Here is a 24,079-nt window from a genome sequence, read left to right on the forward strand (position 1 = left end):
TGCGTTTAAAAGTGTCTAAGCATGGTTTCGGGTTTCACAAAGGATCCCGGGACGGGTATTTTGATAAAGAGTCAGTGGGGGGTAGGTGGGGGTAGGGGAACCCGCCACCTACCCGCTGCCAGAAAGTAACGCCGCCGACAGCGGGCAGACGACTGCCCGCCGGGCACCCGCTGCCGGGAGGTTGTCCCCGGCGGGCAGCCGGCGGGTGGTCCCCCACCCACCGGCTACCCGCTGGAAATTGCCCAACTTGGGACTTCGGCTTCCCCGTTTGATGTTTCCCCGGCCCTCGTGGTGTCCCAACGGACTCTGTTTATCGTGCCTAAGTCTAGTTTAATGTTTCGGGAACTGTTCGTAAGATAAATGAGTCTTTTATATCGCATGCTAGTTGAATTGGTATCCTGTTGGCCTAGGTGAAAGCAGTATGAACCCCTTAGGATTATTCCTAGTATGTGGATGACCACGCATAGGTTTCGTTATACGTTTTCTCCCTATCCCAATGTGTTAATGTGGGTTGCATGTGCTTGCTATGTGTTATGTGTGCATGATACCCAATTTGGTTGCGATCAAATTGGTTATTCCTGAGCTGCGGTTCAGAAGCTGGCTGCGGTCAGAATTACACTCACGGGCTGCGGTCCACCGTTTGGTTGCGATCAAATGTTTTACATGAGCTGCGGTTCATATTCCTGGCTGCGGTCAGATGATCACTCTTGGGTTGTGGTCCACTGTTTGGTTGCGATCAAACATTATGATGAGCTGCGGTTCATCGGTAGGTTGCGATCGATCCCTTCGTGTTGCGATACGAGGCAGGGTGCTGCGGGGCCGTGTCAGAGCTATATATGCTGACCCTCATGTATGGGCATGCGATTGGTCCTGTGGCGCCATCAAAGTGTGCTTGTGTGGTGAGATGAATGATGATATAAATGTGATGAAGTGAATCTGTGACCATAGGATATATGCTAGTATCTTTACATGCTTGGTTATAACTGTTGAATGTGTTTATCCCTATTTGTCGAGTCTATTCCGGTTTTGAAACTAGAGTTTCCTAGGATATACCTTCCTGCTTCAAAATGACTTTTTTTATATCTATATATATATATATATATATATATATATATATATATATATATATATATATATATATACTTATACGGTATTTCAACACGTTAGAGTAGGTTACCAACATTATTCGCTGAACAGATATATTTGGCTTTCAGGCACAGATGATTAGCTCCGGAGCGCGCTAGAGGATCCAAGGCTTAGATAGATAGTTTCTTATTCGGCCTGCGTGCCATATTGATGTAATGATGTTGTTTAAGGATAATTAGATAGTTTAGCCTGTGCATCTGAGTTCTCCAGCTCAGATGTGGCATAACACCCCGTATTCTTATGTTTAGTACTGCTCTCCTTGGGATTTAATAAGAATTTACCTTTATTATATAACTTTTAAAAGTCTTGAAAATCTGGGGTGTTACAAGAGAATTCAATAGCTTTTCATCATGAAGAGACACCCTGTGGTTTCGTTGTAACACCCCGTGTTACGACCCCTAAGATCAATTAAATCATTTAATCAATTACCCAAAAGAAAGAATTAAATCACAATAATTAATTAGGAAGGCCCACCATAGTCCACGGGCCCTTATCCCTAAACCTAATCCTTAGTCCCAAAAGAAATAGAACTAGCAAGCCCATAATATTAGTTCCTAACTAGGACACCTAAATATATAAATAGGGGACTTAAGGGGCACCTAGAAACCCCCCACCACAAGAATAACGCCCACCACCCCAAAGAGCTCCAAGAACCCCCCTAGAAGAAATCAAGAAAGCAAGAAAGCTTAAAGAAAGACCCTTCATAGCCAAGGAATTAATTAAGGCTAAGAGGTAACCCATGTCTCAACAAAACCTATTTTCATAGTTATGATTTCCCCCGTAGGTTTTCCCCATATTATAGTGTATTGATGATTTGTGATGTTATTATTGATGATTGATGGGATAATTCCATGGGTGATCTTGACATCGGGATATTCGTGATAACCATGGTGTTCTTAACGATTATGTGGAGTTCTTAATGATTATATGGTGTTATTGATAATTGTAAGGCGTTCTTGATGCTTATGTGTTATTTGTACCGAATCTTGTAATTAGAAGGCGAACCGTATTCTTGTTGATATAAAAGTAATTAGAACCCTAGGTTGATGTTCTTGTTGGCGTTCTTGATGCTTATGTAATATTCTTACCGAATCTTGTAATTAGAAGACGAATCGTATTCTTGCTGGATTAAAAATAATTAGAACCCTAGGCTTTATCGTATGGATTTATTCTTGGTATATCGGGTGGGATTTCGCATGATTGGGTGTTTATTATGTCTAGAAGAGCATGATAGGTTATGTGCCGTTTGTTTCTTGATTTTGATCCGTTAATTGTCTACGTGTGTTATCAATTGCGTTTGAAAGTGTCTAAGCATGGTTTCGGGTTCCACAAAGGTTCCCGAGGCATTTTTGTGATGAAAGAGTCAGTGGGGGGTAGGTGGGGGTAGGGGACCCGCCACCTACCCGCGGCCTTCTTGGGCAACGCCGGCAGCGGGCAGCCGGCGGGCGGGCAGCTCCCCGCCGGGCACCCGCTGCCCGGTTTTGCTACCGCCGGCGGGCAGCCTGCGGGTGATCCCTCACCCACCGGCTACCCGCTGGTTTGGACCCCAATTTGGGACTTTGGCTTCCCCGTTTGATGTTCCCCCGACCCCCGTGGTGTCCCAACGGACTCCGTCTATCGTGCCTATGTCTAGTTTGATTTTCGAATACCGTTCGTAGGTCGTATGAGTCTTATATATTGCATGCTAGTTGAATTGGTATCCCATTGACCTAGGTTAAAGAAGTATGAACCCCTCAGGACTATTCTTAGTATGTGAAGGATCACGCATAGGTTTTGTTATACGTTTTCTCCCCCTTCCCAATGTGTTAATGTGGGCTGCATGTGCTTGCTATGTGTTATGTGTGCATGCTACCCTGACTTGGTTGAGATCAATCGGGCTATACGGGCAGTCGGGTGGGCTGAGAACCATACCGGCTGTTAACCAGGCTGGTAGAGACCGATCAGGTATATAAATATTATATAGGACTAAGTTCCACTATACGGGCAGTCGGATGGGCTGAGAACCATACCGGCTGTTAACCAGGCTGGTAAAGACCGGTCAGGTATATAAATATTATATAGGACAAAGGTCCACTATACGGGCAGTTGAATGGGTTGAGAACCATCCCAACTGTTAACAAGGCTGGTAGAGACCGGTCAGGTATATAAATATTATATCGAACTGCGGTTCATTAGTCGGTTGCGATCGGTTCCTCCGTAAGGTGAGACGGGGCAGGGTGCTGCGGGGTCGTGTCAGAGCTATATGCGCTAACCCTCATGTATGGGCATGCGATTGGTCTTGTGGCGTCAACAAAGTGTGCTATGTGATGAGATATGGACGAGTGTGTTTATGAGTATATTGGGGGATATGACTTTGGGATCTATGCTGGGGGTTGTTTACATTGGGTTATGATTATTAATTGTGCTCAGCTCTATCTGTCTTGCCGGTGGAGGATTGTATACGCCTGTTATAACTGTTGCTTGTGTCTAGCCTTATCTGTCGAGTCATTCCCGGTTCTAAAAGCTAGAGTCTCATAGGATATATCTTCATGCTTTAAAATGGTTTTCGTATATCTATATATATCTCTATATGTATTGTATTTTAACACGGTTGAGTGGGTTACCAGCATCTCTCGCTGAACAGATATATTTGGCTTTCAGGCACAGACGAGTAGTTCACTGGAGCGCGCTAGAAGCTTGGACGTAGCTTAGATAGTTTTTCCCTTTCGGCCTGCGTGCCATGATTTAGTACTGATACTAATTGAGGATATTAGTCAGTTAGCCTGTGCACCTGAGTTCTCTAGCTTAGGTGTGGCATAGCACCCCATACTCTTGTACTATGTTTTGGGATTCAACGAGATTTCACCTTTATTTTATAAGTTTTAAATATCCTGAAAATCTGGGGTGTTACAGTTGGTATCAGAGCCTAAAGTTGACCCTAGGATAAGACTCTTAAGATCAGACCTTAGGACATTAAGCTTAAACACTAGGTACTTTGGAACATAGGATTTAGGAATCTTAGGACGCGCGGTGAGATTGTGAAACCTACACATAACCTCTCCTCACTTTATCCTTGTCAAACTTAAAGAAACTCCCCCTTCGCTTATTGCATCAAGGTAAGGACGCAAAATAACATCGACCTATGAACTCCAGGATGGCACCGAGAAGAAGACAGGTAGGAACACCGAAACTCCCCACCGTGGAATTCCTGACTCAGAATCTGCAACGCCTGGCCCATATTGCCAGGCACTAAGTACTACCGCTCCCCAGCCTTTACCAAACGAGAACTTGGAGATCCACCAACAAATCTCGACGCACCAACCACCCACCCTCTCAGGAAACGAAGATCCCACGACCCTCGAGGAGTGGATCGGGGCTTTCGACAAGATATTCAGGGCAACTAAATGCCCCGAGGACCACCAAGTAAGAATGGCCTCCTTCTACTTCAGACACGAGGCCGACACCTGGTGGGCTCATGAAGGACCCACCTGCGAACAAGACCCCGGATTCAACTGGGAAACCCTAAAAGCGCGGCTACGAGAACAATTCTATCCCAACCACCTAAGAGCCACCATATACGAAGAATTCCTCCACCTAAGACAAGGTGCAACCTCGATCACGGAATACTACCAACAATTCCGCCGACTGGCTCGCCTCATCCCCGAGCTAGTACCCACCGAAAGGATCAGGATCGAAAGGTTCATAACAGGCCTTGACCCCGAATATCAAAGAACCCTTGCCACACAAGAGCCAGGAACCCTCAGGGAAGCCTATGCCAAGGCATCCCAACTACAACAAGTGCCAAACCAACCCCGGGAAACACACCTGGGAAACAAAAGGAAATCAGAAGGAAATCACATGAACCCCACCCGCGGCCTTAAAAGCCCCAGGGCCGCCTCACCCCGCCAAGTCACAGCGCCAACCGCTCAAGGAAGAATCCTTACTCTAAGCAAAGCCAAAATTGGGGATAGCAACATAGTCTCCGGAACCTTCCTAGTACACGCCACCCCCGCCACAGTGTTATTTGACTCGGGGGCTACCAACTCGTTTATAGCAACCGAGTTTGCCACTCGGCTCGGCCTCAACACCAGCACCAAGGTCCGACTCCAGGTAAAAGTGGCCTCCGGCGAAATCCTAGAATGCGACTGCATGTACGAGAATATAATGATCACCATACAAGGGGTGGAATTTCCCAACAACTTAATCCGATTCAAACTGGATGGGGTACAAGTGATTTTAGGCATGGATTGGCTAGGGAAATACCAAGCACAAATCCTATGCGGAGAACAAAAAGTGGTCCTACGGGGACCAAACGATAAGAGGGTATCTTACCATGGAACCCACCAGGAAGCCGGGATCAAAGTGGTGAACATGATGAAAATGAAGAAATACCTAAACAAGGGAAGCGAGGTCTTCCTATGTTCGGTCGAGGACCTCAGCACCAAAACCCCCGAACCACACACCATCCCAGTGGTAAACGAATTCACCGACGTCTTCCCGGACGAAATCCCCGGGGCACCCCCAGTCAGAGAAGTCGAGTTCACCATAGATCTCGTACCCGGCGCTGCCCCAATTTCTAAACCTCCATACCGATTAGCACCAAAAGAAATGAAGGAACTAAAGATGCAACTGCAAGAATTTCTAAACAAGGACTACATCCGTCCTAGCACCTCCCCATGGGGAGCGCCAGTGTTGTTTGTTAAAAAGAAGGATGGGAGCATGCGCCTATGCATCGACTACAGGGAACTTAACCAAGTCACGATAAAGAATAAGTACCCCCTTCCCCGAATCGACGACTTGTTCGACCAACTTAAAGTGGCAGGGGTATTCTCAAAGATTGATCTAAGATCCGGGTATCACCAAATACAGGTGGCCAAACCGGACATTCAGAAAATAGCCTTCCGGACACGTTACGGTCACTATGAATTCACCGTAATGCCCTTCGGACTCACCAACGCGCCTGCCATATTCATGGACCTCATGAACCGAGTATTCCGACCCCATTTGGATGACTTCGTCATTGTATTCATTGATGACATCCCAGTCTACTCCCGAAACAAGGAAGAACATGAAAGACACCTCCGCATAACCCTGCAAACTCTAAGGGAGCACCAACTATACGCCAAGTTCTCTAAATGCGAATTTTGGAAAGACAGCGTGGCCTTCCTGCGTCACGTGATAACCAAGGAAGGGATTAAGGTGGACCCCGCCAAGATCTGTGCCGTTAAAGAATGGACCACACCAAGCTCACTCACCGAAGTCCGAAGCTTCCTAGGCTTGGCGGGCTACTACAGGAGATTTGTACCCGACTTCACCAGGATAGCCCAACCCCTCAACAAACTCATGAAAAAGGAAACCCCCTTCCAATGGGACAACGACTGCGTCTCGGCCTTTCAAGAATTGAAGGATAAGTTAACCACGGCACCCGTACTCGCCATCCCCTCCGGGGAGGAAGGATTCGAGGTCTTCAGTGACGCATCCAAGAAGGGGTTGGGGTGCGTGCTAATGCAAAAAGGCCGAGTAATAGCCTACGCATCCAGGCAACTCAAAACCCACGAGGAAAACTACCCCACCCACGACCTCGAGCTAGCCGCCATCGTGTTCGCACTAAAAATTTGGAGGCATTACTTATACGGGTGATGTTATCACATCTGTGCATGTTTTTATAGCTTTTCTGATTCATTTTAGAAACAAAGTTATTGAATCATGTCCATTTATTACTTGTTTTCCTTGCTTTCTCGTTAGATTATGTTTTTACACTTGTTTTGAATGCCTTACGGTGTTCGGTAGTGTTTTTCTTCACCATTACAGGGTGAGCATGAGAGCAAGGGAAGAATTTCAAGCACGAAATGATCAAAAGAGGAAGAAGTCGAAGCATCAGCAATTCGACGCGTCGAGCCCATGCCTCGACGCGTCGAAAAATTCCAGTAGCTTCAAACATCGCACATTTTGGAGGCTCGACGCATCGAGCATGATCTCGACGCGTCGGGATCGCGGAGAGACGTTAATTTGGAAGACTCCTAAATTGATGCCATCGGGTTTCTACTATAAAAAGATCATCTTCTATCAACCCTAGGGCCTCTTTTTCTTCTGCGATTTCGGTGTTTTGAAGGCAATCAAGAGCAAAGCACAAAGAGGACCAATTTGAAGATTTACAACTAGCTTTGGAATAGAGAACTAGCTAGAAAGATTCGAGAGAACTCTTTCACTCTTACTCTTATTCTCGTTGTTATTTGTTTATCTTTAAGCATTGAATTTACTGTTATTATGGCCATGAGCGGCTAAATTCCTTAGGGATTTTTGGGTGAATTTGTGTATGAACCTATGTGCCTTGTTCGTTAATTTCTTAATATATTTATGTTTGGTTTTATGATTTGTGTTGCAATCTTGTTTTAACCTATTGTTGTTGGTAATTAAAGGCCTAAATTACTAGCTTCATAGTCATATTTGTGTCACCAATGGGAATTGGGGCATAAATTAGGGCACACACGATTGCACCTAATGGTTAGACCTTGGGAAAGGGGAATTTATTAGGGGAAGTTTATTCTAGATTGTTGCTCATCGGGAGATGGTAGTAATTAGGAATAATTGAATGCTGATCTTCGATCTTATCGGGTGTTTAAGCCACGGGAGTGGAAATTCACTAGGAATAGAGATTACGGGAGTAATTCGATTCCACTTTGCATTCCCACACAGATCTTAATTCCAAACCAAATATTACAAACGTTAATTGGCACTAGGTGATTAAACATTGTGATCCCAAGAATCCCATTTTGCTCTATTGTTTACGAAACCTTAATATTTGTTTTATTTCTTGCTCGTTATTTTATGCAACCAATCAACCATCAAGTTTCGATCAGACTAGCTCTTATGAGTAAGCGAGTAATTAGTGATTAGTACCCCATCTCCCTGTGGTTCGACTACCTGAATACTCCGGGAATTATTTGTTTGCAAATATACTACGCATCAACGGGGTGCAATGCAAGATTTACACGGACCAATAGAGCCTAAAGTACATCTTCACCCAAAAAGACCTAAACATGAGACAACGGAGGTGGTTAGAACTCATAAAGGATTACGACCTGGACATCCAATACCATGAGGGAAAAGCTAACGTGGTGGCGGATGCACTAAGCAGGAAGACTAACCACTCCCTCAACACCACTTGGATCCTACCGGACCAACTGTACAAGGACTTCCAAAGACTGAATTTGGAAATAATAAAACAAGGTCAAAACCACCCCGACACCCACTTATTCAACACACGAGCCGTGCCTACGCTCTTCGAGGAAATCAAAATAGGGCAACAGCAGGATCCGGAACTAGATAAAATCCGCCTCGACCTAACCCAGGGGAAGGAAGGACCCTTCAAAATACACGAAGACGGCAGTCTCCGTTACCAAGGTAGGTGGTGCGTGTCCTCAACGCACCCCCACTTGAAGCAACAAATCTTGGAGGAAGGACACAACTCCCCATACTCGGTTCACCCAGGGGGTGACAAACTATACCAAGATGTAAAAAGGTCGTTTTGGTGGCCCAACATTAAAAAGGAAATCGCGGATTTCGTGGCCAGGTGTCTGAATTGCCAAAGGGTAAAGGCCGAACGATGCAAGCCCAAGGGACTCGTACAACCCCTTGAGATACCACAAGGAAAGTGGGATTCCATATCCATGGATTTCGTCGGAGGACTACCCCCAACGAAGACCGGCAAGGATAAGATTTGGGTCATAGTGGACCGACTAACCAAAACAGCGCGATTCATCGCCATGAAGGAAACGTGGACAATGACACAACTGGCCCAAGCCTACTTGAGCCGAGTAGTGAAGTATCACGGAGTCCCCCGAAACATCGTATCCGATAGAGAATCCAGGTTCCTCTCACAATTCTGGAAATCACTGCAATTAGCCTTGGGGACACAACTAAAACTAAGCACTGTTTTCCACCCCACCACGGACGGCCAAACCGAGAGGACCATTCAGACTCTCGAAGACATGCTAAGAGCCTGCGTGTTGGACTTTCAAGGGACATGGGAGGAACACCTAGACCTTATTGAATTCTCATACAACAACAGCTACCACGCGAGCATTCGTATGGCACCCTACGAAGCTCTATACGGACAAAAGTGCAGAACCCCCTTATGTTGGGAAGACATGGTCGACCCAATAACACTAGGGCCCCAACACCTACAGGATACAATCACCAAAGTCAAACACATCCGGGAGAGGATGAAGGCTGCCCAGGACCGCCAAAAGTCCTATGCCGACCTAAAGAGGAAACAGGCCGAGTTCAACACCGGGGACAAGGTCTGGTTGAGAATCTCGCCCACACGAGGGGTGATGAGATTCGGAAGGAAAGGAAAGCTCATCCCTCGATTTATCGGCCCCTATGAAATCATAGAAAAAGTTGGGAACCTAGCCTATCGCCTCGCCCTACCCGTCGAACTAGAACGAGTACACAACGTATTCCACATATCCCAGCTAAAGAAATACGTACACGACCCGAACCACGTGCTTCAACCCGAGGTCGTGAACCTCGATGAGTCACTAGTATACGAAGAAAGACCCGTGAGGATCCTGGACACCATAGCAAGAAACACCCGTCGCCGAGCCATAGAAATGGTGAAAGTCCTCTGGACCAACCATGGAACCGAGGAAGCAACGTGGGAGCTCAAAGACACAATGAGGGAACGCTACCCCGAACTTTTCACACCAGGTAACTAAGAGAAAGTCACTCGGCAAGGACCAAGCTTCGGGACGAAGCTTCCCGATAAGGGGGGGAGAGTGTAACACCCCGTGTTACGACCCCTAAGATCAATTAAATCATTTAATCAATTACCCAAAAGAAAGAATTAAATCACAATAATTAATTAGGAAGGCCCACCATAGTCCACGGGCCCTTATCCCTAAACCCAATCCTTAGTTCCAAAAGAAATAGAACTAGCAAGCCCATAATATTAGTTCCTAACTAGGACACCTAAATATATAAATAGGGGACTTAAGGGGCACCTAGAAACCCCCCACCACAAGAATAACGCCCACCACCCCAAAGAGCTCCAAGAATCCCCCTAGAAGAAATCAAGAAAGCAAGAAAGCTTAAAGAAAGACCCTTCATAGCCAAGGAATTAATTAAGGCTAAGAGGTAACCCATGTCTCAACAAAACCTATTTTCATAGTTATGATTTCCCCCGTAGGTTTTCCCCATATTATAGTGTATTGATGATTTGTGATGTTATTATTGATGATTGATGGGATAATTCCATGGGTGATCTTGACATCGGGAGATTCTTGATAACCATGGTGTTCTTAACGATTATGTGGAGTTCTTAATGATTATATGGTGTTATTGATAATTGTATGGCGTTCTTGATGCTTATGTGTTATTTGTACCGAATCTTGTAATTAGAAGGCGAACCGTATTCTTGTTGATATAAAAGTAATTAGAACCCTAGGTTGATGTTCTTGTTGGCGTTCTTGATGCTTATGTAATATTCTTACCGAATCTTGTAATTAGAAGACGAATCGTATTCTTGTTGGATTAAAAATAATTAGAACCCTAGGTTGTATCGTATGGATTTATTCTTGGTATATCGGGTGGGATTTCGCATGATTGGGTGTTTATTATGTCTAGAAGAGCATGATAGGTTATGTGCCGTTTGTTTCTTGATTTTGATCCGTTAATTGTCTACATGTGTTATCAATTGCGTTTGAAAGTGTCTAAGCATGGTTTCGGGTTCCTCAAAGGTTCCCGAGGCGTTTTTGTGATGAAAGAGTCAGTGGGGGGTTGGTGGGGGTAAGGGACCCGCCACCTACCCGCGGCCTTCTTGGGCAACGCCGGCAGTGGGCAGCCGGCGGGCGGGCAGCTGCCCGCCGGGCACCCGCTGCCCGGTTTTGCTACCGCCGGCGAGCAGCCTGCGGGTGATCCCTCACCCACCGGCTACCCGCTGGTTTGGACCCCAATTTGGGACTTTGGCTTCCCCGTTTGATGTTCCCCCGACTCCCGTGGTGTCCCAACGGACTCCGTCTATCGTGCCTATGTCTAGTTTGATTTTCGGGTACCGTTCGTAGGTCGTATGAGTCTTATATATTGCATGCTAGTTGAATTGGTATCCCATTGACCTAGGTTAAAGAAGTATGAACCCCTCAGGACTATTCTTAGTATGTGAAGGATCACGCATAGGTTTTGTTATACGTTTTCTCCCCCTTCCCAGGGTGTTAATGTGGGTTGCATGTGCTTGCTATGTGTTATGTGTGCATGCTACCCCGACTTGGTTGAGATCAATCGGTTTATACGGGCAGTCGGGTGGGCTGAGAACCATACCGGCTGTTAACCAGGCTGGTAGAGACCAGTCAGGTATATAAACATTATATAGGACTAAGTTCCACTATACGGGCAGTTGAATGGGTTGAGAACCATCCCAACTGTTAACCAGGCTGGTAGAGACCGGTCAGGTATATAAATATTATATAGAACTGCGGTTCATTAGTCGGTTGCGATCGGCTCCTCCGTAAGGTGAGACGGGGCAGGGTGCTGCGGGGCCGTGTCAGAGCTATATGCGCTGTCCCTCATGTATGGGCATGCGATTGGTCCTGTGGCGCCAACAAAGTGTGCTATGTGATGAGATATGGACGAGTGTGTTTATGAGTATATTGGGGGATATGACTTTGGGATCTATGCTGGGGGTTGTTTACATTAGGTTATGATTATTAATTGTGCTCAACTCTATCTGTCTTGCCGGTGGAGGATTGTATACGCCTGTTATAACTGTTGCTTGTGTCTAGCCTTATCTGTCGAGTCATTCCAGGTTATAAAAGCTAGAGTCTCATAGGATATATCTTCATGCTTTAAAATGGTTTTCGTATATCTATATATATCTCTATATGTATTGTATTTCAACGCGTTGGAGTGGGTTACCAGCATCTCTCGCTGAACAGATATATTTGGCTTTCAGGCACAGACGAGTAGTTCACTGGAGCGCGCTAGAAGCTTGGACGTAGCTTAGATAGTTTTTCCCTTTCGACCTGCGTGCCATGATTTAGTACTGATACTAATTGAGGATATTAGTCAGTTAGCCTGTGCACCTGAGTTCTCTAGCTTCGGCGTGGCATAGCACCCCATACTCTTGTACTATGTTTTGGGATTCTATGAGATTTCACCTTTATTTTTTAAGTTTTAAATATCCTGAAAATCTGGGGTGTTACATTCGTTTTCAGAAATCAAGGTCCATTGTTGCAATTAGAGAAGCCAATGCAACACAAGTCATCTCTCTTTCTATGTTTTTCTCTCACACTCTCTCTGTCTGATCTGTTTCTGAGTAATTGATGAGAATTTATATATGTTTGAACGGCTATTAATATGGAGCTAGTAGGAATCTCATCGTGCATGTACATACTTGAATTTTTACATTTTTAATGCAATCATACAAGTCAGTAAAAGTGCTAAGCACATGAAAGTCCATACTGAATTCATTAAAAGTCAACTTACTGCCCAAATTATTAGGGCTATGCAAACCCGACCCAACCCGCAAAACCCGCTTGATCCGAAATCCGAGACCAAGCCATCTGACCCGCTCCACATTCGAATCTCCAGATCCGATCCGCAGGCCAAACGACGTCAGATTAGCCAAATCGGATAGGGTTTGGTTTTTTGTATCCGATCCATCCGATTATCCTAAGTTTATTAGGGTTAGGGTGTTCCTATATACTACACGACGTCGTTTAAGGTTAGTATATATGTATTTTGAATGCTGATGAGTTCCATTTGTGCAGTCGCTACTCTCTCTCTCTAAGACTTCTCTAGTTCTCTTCTCTGAGTTCTCTCTACTCCTCTCATCCTCTAACTTCTCTCTACTCTCTGAGAGTATGAGACTCTGAGTTTTCTCTACTCTCTAGTCTCTATGTTAGTTTGTTGTCTCTTCTTCACCATTAGACGATAGTCTGTTATATTATGAATATGTTGTGATCTATGATGTGAATTTGTGATCGATTATGGTGGAAGCTGTTGTAATCTCGAACCCTAGTTTTGTAGTTGTGATTTATTCACTGTATTGTGATATATTCTGTAGGGTTGTGTGCAAATCCGATCCAACCTGCTAATATTGCATTATTGTGATATATATGTTCTGAACTTCTGATTTCTAATATATTTTGTGTTTCTGATATTCAGATTTCTAATATAATGTTTGAAGCAGTGTGGTTTTGTGATATTATGCGATCTATTGTGATGTCCCTTTAAAATGTATAGGCTTGAATGTGAAATTATCAAGTTTCAAACATGAAATTTCCATTTATTGGTGGAAGCCATTAACTGAAATCCAGAAAATGATGAACTGGATACAATTCCTGAATCTGGATTTCTTTGACTATGTTTATGGATGTATGACCCTTAACTGAATGTAAATATGTAAATATGTAATTGTGAAATCTTGATAAATGATGACACAAAAAAGTGCCTGAATCTTGATTTCTTTGTATGTTTATGTGATTGTTGTCTTTGTTGAGTACTTTAGAACTTGGATTTGTTGGACCTTTAACTGATACCCATCATTTTAGATAGAGAGCATCAATGTTCTTCATTCTGGACATCAACCCTCAACTTAAGAGGGACATGGAGGACAAGCCCAAGGCACTGAGAAATCTGCTCAGCAGCCTCAGGTGACTCCTGTTGTTCCTTCAAAAACGGGGGAAGGAGGTTGAGTCTAGATCAAAAGTTTGGGATCACTTTGAAAAGATCTATGACTTTGAGAATATAGTGATTAAAGAAAAGTGCATTTACTGCCAAAAAGTGTTTGTCTGTGAGTCTAAGAAACATAGCACATCATCTTTGAGAAATCATACGGTGGCCTACCTTAAAAATCCTCATTCAAAGGATTCAAGGCAGTCCCTTCTCACATTCAATACCGTTTCAACTTCTGGAACAGAGGCTCCTGTGGGGGTTTTGGGGACATGGGTCTTTAATCAAGAGGCCATTATGAGGGCATTGTGTGAGATGATCATCATAGATAAACTTCCTTTTAGGTTTGTTGAGGGTCAGGGGTTCAAGAAGTTTATTCTTGTAGCTTGTCCTAGGTTTCAGATTCCTTCTAGGTGGACTATTTCTAGGGATATCTACCAAATTTTCCTAGATGAGAGGTTGAGTCTTAAGAAGTTGTTTAGGGTGCGCACCCAAAGGATCAGTTTAACCACTGATACATGGACTACTATCTAGAGGATTAATTATATGTGCATTACTACACATTTTATTGATGACTAGTGGAAGCTTCAGAAAAAAAAATAATTTCCTTTGTCTCTGTTTCTTCTCATAGGGGGGAGTACACTGCCAAAGCCTTAGAGAGTTATCTGTTAGAGTGGGGGATTAAAAATGTGTTCACTATGACAGTGGACAATGCTTCTTTTAATGATACAGCTTTCGAATTTTTTAAAAGCAAGCTGTTGTCTTGGGGTTCTTCTTCTGTTAGGGTGCATTATATGCACATGAGGTGTATAGCCCATATCCTAACTTAGTGGTTCAAGATGGCTTGAGGTTTGCAAATGTCAGTAAAAAGGCTGAGGGATGCAGTGAGATGGGTTAGGAACTCACCTGCTAGGTTGAATAAGTTCAGAGAGCTTGTAGAACTCATTGGGGTGGAATCCAAAGTAGCTTTGCAGCTTGATGTCCCTACAAGGTGGAACAGCACCTACATTATGCTCAATACTGCAATTCAATATCAAAGGGTCTTTGATGCATATCATCAAAATATTCCATCTTTTTCTGCTGACTTGGGTTCTGCTCATTCTTTCATGGATTGGCAGACTGTTGAAAGCTTAATGAAGCTTTTGAAAACTTTTTATTAAATGACAGTGAGAATATCTGGTTCTCTATATGTCACTTCTAACACATTTTCTCTGAGATCTCTGATCTCAGTTGCATGCTGGAAGATATGATTAAAGCTAAGAATACTGAAAAGATAAAACCTTATATAACCCTTTGTGTTTATTTATTTAACTTGTAACAATTTTTATGCTTTCTGCATTTATATATTTAGGACACAAATGAAAAACAAGTTTAATAAATACTTGGGAGATCGAGAAAAAATGAACCATCTCATTTTCTTTGCCAATATTCTGGACCCCAGAGATAAGGAGGAGTACATGCCTCACCAGTTTGTCCAGTTGTATGGAGATGTCAAAGGCAAAGCTTGTTTTTCCAAGGTTCAATCTGCAATGGTTGGATTGTATAATGACTATGCAGCTACATACTCTGACAGTTCATCCTCTAATCAACCTGTCCAGCCTTAGGCTACTAGTTTTACAGTTGGTAGGCCTGTGTCAAGGATGAAGAGTGAAATTGAAAAAGGATATTGGAGAGTAGTGGTGGAAGCAGTAAGCAGACAGAGCTACAAATTTACTTGAGTGAAAATCTGGTGGAGGATGATGAATCTGCGAGTTTTGATATTTTAAAGTGGTGGAAGAGTCATAGTGAGAGATTTCCTATTATCTCAAAAATGGCTAGAGATGTGCTTGTAGTTCCTATTTCCACAGTTGCATCTGAGAGTGTATTTAGTACAAGTGGAAGGGTGCTTGATGGATTTAGGAGTTCCTTGACTCCTAAAACTGTGGAAGCCCTTCTTTGTACACAAGATTGGTTGAGGTTACATAATCAAACAATCACACTTGAGGAGAATTTAGATGAGGTTGACAGATTGGAGAAAGGTAAGAATATTTGTATACATTTATCGTTCCCATTTGTTTTTTACTTTTGTAACTTGTAACTAACTACTTATCCTTATCTGTTTTGCAGAGTTGCCCACTGGAGCTACATCTACTCTACCATCAATGCTGCCATCCATTCCGGTAATGTATTTAATATTTATTATTTGTTTAACTAATTACTTTTCTTTATCTGTTATGGTTTAGTGCTGTTGTTTGTTGTTGGTCTTCACAAGATGAAACTCTAAGAGTCTAACTGTCTAAGAGGCTTGACAACTTTCTATAATTCTATTATGGAAATGTTGCGGCACTTAGATGAGTTGAGTACTTGAGTTGAGCACTACTGAGTACTGATGTCCCATTTATTCCATTCTGGATTTCTGGTATTCCACTAAATTGATCTCTGTTCAATTTTAATGCATTATTATTTATTTTTTATTTGGCTGGCTATGATTATGCTTCCACCTTTGTCTGAACAAATGGTATAGTGTTACTATGTTGCTCATGTGCTATTATAACACATTTGAGCAATTTGCTCTTATCCTTACTTGAAATGGAAAATTGCAAGTGACATTTTTATAAATAACTCAAACTTTGGTGCAAGTAAATGTATTATAAGTGCAAGTAGTTGGTGCACATTTGCGAGTAAAAAGTGCAGGTAAATTCACTTACAAGTGCACATACTTTCACCTATAAGTGCATGTAATTTTGCCATGTTAACATTCGTGCACCTAGGTGCAACTACTTATAACTATAGATGCACCAAGTTATAACATCAGGTGCACTTTGTATTCATGCTCAGTGTAAATTTTACTTGCACATATAATTCATTTTACATGCATTTGTAATACATTTTACTTGCATATAATTTTGTCTTGTTAACAATTCATTGATCGGGTAGTGCACCTTCTTTCGCCTACAAGTGCACCTATTTTCACTTAAAGTGCATGTAATTTTGCCTTGTTAACATTAATTGGTCGGGTGCACTTACTTTCACCTAGGTGAACCAAGTTATAACTATAAGTGCACTTAGATCTGAATACGTGGCACGTGCTGAGCTATTCGCATTTCGCTCCTGGGCGCGGTATTAACACATGAACGCAACTCTACATATATATATATATATCTGACAAAGATGCTATGTTTTATAGGGTAATTTAGATGCTAATTGTGCTTTAATTAGAGCCCTTTTTATGTCTAATTCATGTTTAATTAGCTTAATTTGATAGAAATTAGGATTAAGGACTAATTCTATTGCATTTGGAGAAAAATAGCAAAACATTGTCATTTTCAGGGCATTCCGGCGACAGTTCGGTAAAATGATCATATCTTGAGCTAGGAGTGCCCAAATGAGGTGATTCAAGTGGATATGGTTCGAGCTTTTCAAGGGCTACAACTTTCATTTTAGGCAAAAATTCTAGAAAGTTCGACGCAGCTCGCAACGTGCGTTTCAAAGTACGTGGATGAGACACTTAAATGAAATTTCAGATTTTAAACCTATTTAATGGCTTGTAAGGGGATTGATAGGATATATGCCCGACCGCCGCATGGTTTTCCAACTACCGACCGATATTCCGCGTAGCTTATCACTAGTCCGTCCTATCCCGAACCGTTGGCCTTCTCCCGATCGGCTTTGTTTGACCGACCGACCGACCGCTTGTGTCTGACTGAGTTCTCTTGTTCGCCTGTGCATATTCGTTTTATGCCAATCCACGTGTTGAAAACAGCGGATGCCAGAAGAACCGTTCTTAACTAAAGACACGTATGTGCAACGTGGTCATCATGCCGACAACCTGGATTTTGTCCCTCCTTCGTGCCTATAAATAGAGGTAGTCACAGTAGCATGGGGGACTTTTGGGCAGAAAGAAAGAAGACCACTGAGAGCTTCCCGACTGCTATCCTGTCGGACTTAGAGTTAGGTCGTCTTATTGATCATGTGTATTAGTACTATCATTTTGGCATCGTCTGTGGGGGCCGACACTACAAGTCACGATCGACGCAGTTCCGTCTCCGTACATGTATCCATTCATGTATAATCAATAAGAGGACGAGATTAGATCTTCTGAGCATCACACCCAACAGGGGCCACCTGTTGATCTCAATCTTTCTCCAGGTCTACAAGCAACCTGTTGCACCGCGTGTTACGGCTTTCAAACCCGAATTAATTATTATTCATTTTATTTTACTTGCTTCTCTGTACGCCCGTCGTTCTCCTTTAATAAATGAACTTTATAACTCTTGATGTCTTGCATTATTATAATGACTTCAATTCATCCGCAGATGGCCCGACCGCTCGATCTCCAACGCTGAGTGGGGGGCCCAGCGAGTGAGTGGGCCGACCTCCTCGGTTAGACTCTCCAACAGTTATGTTGTGCAACCGAATGTACCATACGCATGGTGCATACGATGCAAAACGACGTCGTTTTGACTAAAAACGCGCGTCCCACTTAAAAAAAAAAAAAAATCAAGTTCGATTCTCGGCAATAGCATTATTGTGGATATATAGTTATGAATTTCTGGATATATAGTTATAAATTTGTGGATATATAGTTATGAATTTATGGATATTTAGTTCATTCATTGTGGATATTTAGTTCATTCATTGTAGATATTTACTTCATTCATTCACTGTGGATATATAGTTATGAATTTATGGATATATAGTTATGAATTTATGGATATTTATTTCATTCATTGTGGATATTTAGTTCAATCATTGTGGATATTTAGTTCATTCATTGTGGATTTTTACTTCATTCATTCATTCATTATGGATTTTTACTTCATTCATTCATTCATTTTGGATTTTTACTTCATTCATTCACTGTGGATATATAGTTATGAATTTCTGGATATATAGTTATGAATTTCTGGATATATAAAAATGCTATTGCCGGGAATCGAACCTGATTTCTTCTTTAAGTAGAACGCGCGTTTTTTTAACCAAAACGGCACCGTTTTGCAACCGTATGCACCTTGCAAGGTGCATTCGGTTGCACAGCATAATTTGCGTAGACTCTCGGTGTCAGCCTCAATGCTAGGTGGGCCAACTGCCCAATGCCCAACGCTGAGTGGTCAGACCAACGAATGAGTGGACTGACCTCCTCGGTTAGACTCTTGGTGTCGGCCTCGAAAGTTGATGGGCAGACTGCCCAATGTCCAACGTTGAGGGGTTAGCCCAATGAATGAGTGGGCTGATGATGCGGATCCCCCGGGGATGAATTCGAGAATCAATACTCTAATGAATCCAAAGTTGGTCCGATCTTTTCCTCACAAAAATAGTAGCAACAAGAACTAAGGTTTGGGGTGCAGGAGATGATATTTGGCTGATGTAGGGCTGGTTAAGGGATCATTTTTGGTGTTTTTAATAAGGATATTTCCATCACATCTTGGTCTTAGGTGATAAGGAATGAATGACACCACAAGATTGGTATTATCTTGATGAGCCTAAAAGAACACCTCTCAAATCACATGAGAGACAATAAAGAATGCCTTAACATTTCTTTAATTCATTTAACTTCATAATCTATCTCCCTACAAGTTCCTACAATATGCTATTTATAAGCTAGCTATAAATCAGAAAATACATGAAAGGAAAGAGGTGTGGAGGACATGGTCACCCCACTTCCTTATATTTAGCCTAAAAAGGGGATTACTAACTATTAGGCTATAAACAAATACCAAACAAATCTTGAATTTTCAGCCACAAAAAAAAAAAAAAAAATGTGCTCTATTTTGTCTCCATGACATGGAATCAACATGTTGTATCTTCCCCTCTTGGCAGCCATGAATTTTGACCACTTCAAAGGGGTTTTCCATTTGTTTTTTTAGGCCAACGTGTTATTCCAATTCAGCATGGTAAATTGTTTTGGCATTTATTTGTTGTTGGTGTTTTATTGGCATTGTTTAAGGCCTCCAAATGCAATTGTAAGTAATTTATCAAGCACATGCCTTAGTTCCTAACATTCCCTCACTCTTTGAGATGATTCGTCCTCGAATCAAAACTTTCCTCGGTCAAATGGAAATGTGTAAATTTCCCACCGCATGAATTGTGTAGCTTCATCAAGGAAAATGAGTGATCCCGAACTTTCTTTAACTAGCACAACATCTCCACAAATGCACGCTTTGGATCTCCATTTGTCAACCTTTCCAACCTATTCTCAAATCTTGAACAACGTTCATGATCCTGCAAAGAACTTAAAACAAAGGTTATTGTGTTCTCAATGTCCTCTCCATCTTTCTTTTTTTTTTTTCACGAAGATCAAAACACAATTCTTCATTCTCATTTTCACTATTTTTTTATTCTTTTCTTCTTTTTCACTCAAACATTCCTCCTCTTTTTTTGTGCACTCATCTTCACAAATTTTTACATTACGGTGGTCTACCAGGAGTGCCACCGTGAATAAACTCGTAGGTGCCAAGAAAATCGGCCAACTCACCTAGGGTTATGGTACCACGAACCGAGAGAGATGCGGTGAGGTTTTGAAATTCCGGCCGTAAACCCCGAAACACATACAGATTCATCTCGTCTAACCCAACCGGCCTACCTTCAAAAGCAAGATCTTCCAAAATAACACGGGCACGAGCAATATAATCAGCAACCGTGGAATCTCCCTGGCCTAGAGACTGGAGTTGACTAAGGAGATTTAGAGAGCGGGCGCGAGACACATAGGCCAAAGACTTTTCAATGCACTCCCAAACTTCCCGTGACGTACGACGTCCAACGGTGAGGTGCAAGACTTCTTCACTGAGAGATGAAATCAACATCGACATAAGAGGCCGATCATGCCGAAACCACGTGGCATGTTCGGGATTGGGAGTCGGCGGGGCGCCATCAACGACAGAAAGAAATGGTGCCGGCCTCAAGTACGAACCATCAACATACGACATAAGACCGTGTCCGTCCAGAAATGGGACGACTTGAGTTCTCCGAAACAGATAATTTTTGGGAGTAAGGATAATACTGACAAAGCGATGCGCAGTAGAAGCGAAGAAACCGTATGGCTAGCGGAAGATGTGATAGCGACATCGGAAACGGTCCGTTCAGAGGAATTAACAGACCCGTCAGCCATTGGAATAAAGGAAAAAACCCTAGTTTAACTAATACCAGATGAGAACTGTATGAAACTGTATATTATGAACCATAATTACAATGAACATGTAAGGGGAATATATATACAAGAGGAATCACATGGAGACTAGAATAGGAAGTCATACTATGACTCAAATACAAGAATCCTAATACTAGTCCTAATAACAGACACATAATAATATGATAAAAGTTGGAATATTCAAAGTATAATAAATATGAAAACAGTTCCATGAATTGTGAATAAAGGAAAATGCTTGGTCTTCTCTCAATTGAAATAGTATATATTGGGAACAAAGAAACAAAAAGCTGCTGCTTATTGAGTAACCTCTCAACGTGCATACCAATAACATATTTAAGTTGCTCATGAGTGTACTTACTGCATTCAATCAACAGATACAGCATGCCGGTGGCTTCTGGGCTTCAACCACTGGTGCGTAATAATTATTGCTCATACTTTGCTCAAAAGTGTACTGCATTCATCAACACACATAATACAAAATCAATAAAAAAAATGAGGAAATGATTAGAGTTGAGAAAAGTGCAAAAAGAGATGGAACTGAGGAGTGCGGTCAACAATAGCAAAACTATCATATCCATAAGTGAGCCGTTCTTCTTGGATATTTTTGGCACACGTCAAAAGCGCAGGCTTACACCTTTCAAAGTCAATTGATTGGAGAGAACTAATGGTTGAGAAAGAACTTGGGATCTGTTTCAATCTGTCACAGTACTTGAGGACTAGGCGCTCAAGCATAGGGAACTCATCATCAAAGGCAGTCCAAATCTCGAGTTGTGCGTTTTCAAGTTGTAAAAACTTTAATCGACGAAATCCCCCTTCAGTTGGTTCCCACTCCGGCCCATAGAAAGCATCCATTTTTAGTTTGAGAACCTCTAGTCTAGGCAACAAGGCAATTGTTGCTATATTATCCTTCCATGGCAGATAAGTCTTGCGTAGATTCAACTTCCTAAGGTTATCGGGAAGTGCATCTATACTTGGAAGGGACATGCGCTTAGGAATGGGAAACTCAGCTTCAATAGTTAAAACCTCAAGATCATTCAAATAACATAGATTTTTCAAGCTGATAGCACCATAGAAAGACACACCATCATCAGGAATCACTCTATCTTCACAAAAAATCCCTAACGTTTTTACGTTGGGAATTCTAGAAATAACTTCTCCAGTGCAATTAAATATGCTCAACCAATACCAAACTTGCAAGTCCTCTTTCACTGTGCCTGGAGGCTCCAATTTAAAGATGTTTCTTCTAAACTCAAGATGCCTTAATTGTGGTGATCCCCAAATTGTGGATGGCAAATGAGAAAAATGCACTTGCCAGTGATGAGGGGCACTATGTGAAACCATAAGTGTTTGCAATTTTTTATTTTTAGGCAGTATATTCTTGAGACCCTCGGAGCCAAGAGACCTATCCATCTCAAAAGCTAGGTATCTTAGAAGAACTATAGCGGATAGATGATCTAGGTCGGACAGATTGACTGCCTTATTGTACAAAGGAGAAGTCAAATCTAGAACTATTAACAAGCTGAAGTTTAGAGGCTTTGGATCATTAACCATTGGCATTATGACCATTGGCATTATTTCATCTTTTTGCAAACACAAAATGGAGCGGGCTTTACTGTTGCAACAATCAAAATGCTCATCAGACTTTAAATTTGATGATCTAAAACTTAGCCAACGACAAGTATCACAGTTTTTTTTGGAACTGCTGCACATATCAAAAGGCTCAGGTCTAAAACATAGCCAACAAGAAGCACCATGGGGTTTTTTGAAACGACGACTACTGTCGGTGCACATACCAAGACTATTATTGTCTTTAACATACAAAAGTTTTTCATTTGTGGCTTGTCGTACACAAAGTCCACGCAAGAGATCATGCATCCTACATGTCTTGATTTGGCCATCACATTTAAGCTTATCAATTCGGACTAGACTTCTACTTATAAGATCATGTAAATATCCAACACCCACTTCTTCCAATTCCTTATCCCTCACTGACTTCTTCACAAACCCCTCGGCAATCCATAACCTAACAAGCTTTTTAACAGGAATTTCACTACCTGCTGAGAAAACTCCTAAATATAAAAAGCAAGCTTTCAAATGCTGAGGTAAATGATTGTAACTTACAATAAGAATTCTTGAACATTGTTCACCAATATCTGTACTAAAACGATAGCTCATTTCTTCCACAATATTTTCCAATTCTTCAACTTTGCTGATTTGGGATACAAGTCCAGCAGCTACAACAATTGCCAGGGGAAGCCCCCCACACTTGCCAACAATATTCCTTCCAATTGTGTTGAACTTAGAGTGCAAGGGCTGTTTCAAGATAATGTGACTGCAAAATAGATCCCAACTTTCTTTAGAATCAAGATAATGCAAGTTGTGAATAAGATTGCTGGCACCTGATTTAGTGTAGTCTGCAATCTCTTTTAGCCGAGAGGTCACCAATACTGCACTTCCCTGACTTTTAGGAAAACATCTTGTGAGATGATCCCAAACACCGGTTTCCCATACGTCATCCACCACAATCAGATACCTTTGACGACCCATCAAACGCTGTCGTAGTTTGTGTGCTAGATCATCTGTGCTTCCGTCAGTATTCGTTCCTCTCTCAATGGACCAAAGAAGGTTGCAGAGAATTTGTCTCAGGTTAACTTCTTGAGAGACAGTAGCCCATGCACGAAGGTCAAAGTGGGATATGACTTGTGGATCTTCGTAAACTCTTTTGGTTAAAGTAGTTTTACCAATCCCGCCCATCCCGAGAATGGAAATGACTTTCCATGGGCGACCAATGAGCTGATTAATTATTGTATTTAATTCACTTGTATGCCCAACCATTCTGTCCTCAATCTTTGAGAACCGCTGTGAAGATCCGCTCTTGTGGTCTGAACCAGTTCAATATCTAACGGAAGGGCATGTACCCATTGAAGAAGAGTTGTAAATTATGAAATGTAATATAATACGGTAAGAAAAGACTGTCGTGATACCTTTGGCAAATTTTTGAGGGCAGAATCATTGTTTTCTCTGTTAATTCCGTTGACGAAGTTTTGAGTTTTTTCAGATACTTGTCGTAGGTTCTGAAAGAGTATCATCTCTGAATCTTCACCTAGTACTTGTTGTAGGTTCTGAAAGAGTGTCATCTTTTTATCTGCCGCCTCCATA

The 24,079-nt window shown here is 42.3% G+C and overlaps 1 protein-coding gene across 2 annotated transcripts in view; it reads right to left on the reverse strand.

Moving 5' to 3' along the window:
* Positions 1-23,802, reverse strand: part of LOC109151951 (putative disease resistance protein At1g50180) — a 40,461-nt gene extending 16,659 nt beyond the window's left edge. The window contains exons 1-2 of one of the 2 annotated variants that reach the window (XM_019299540.1): positions 23,042-23,802; positions 21,279-21,371 (exon numbers count right to left, since the gene is read on the reverse strand). In XM_019299540.1, the coding sequence (XP_019155085.1) occupies positions 21,288-21,371; positions 23,042-23,755 (798 nt within the window). In that variant the 5' untranslated portion in view covers positions 23,756-23,802 and the 3' untranslated portion in view covers positions 21,279-21,287. Of the gene's footprint in view, positions 1-21,141; positions 21,372-23,041 lie in introns of those variants that run through there. The other variant, XM_019299539.1, reaches the window with a different exon arrangement.
* Between the last annotated feature and the right edge of the window lie 277 nt (positions 23,803-24,079).

This window comes from Ipomoea nil, unplaced genomic scaffold, assembly GCF_001879475.1.
Source record: "Ipomoea nil cultivar Tokyo-kokei standard unplaced genomic scaffold, Asagao_1.1 scaffold2338, whole genome shotgun sequence".
In the NCBI taxonomy this organism is placed as follows: Eukaryota; Viridiplantae; Streptophyta; class Magnoliopsida; order Solanales; family Convolvulaceae; genus Ipomoea; species Ipomoea nil.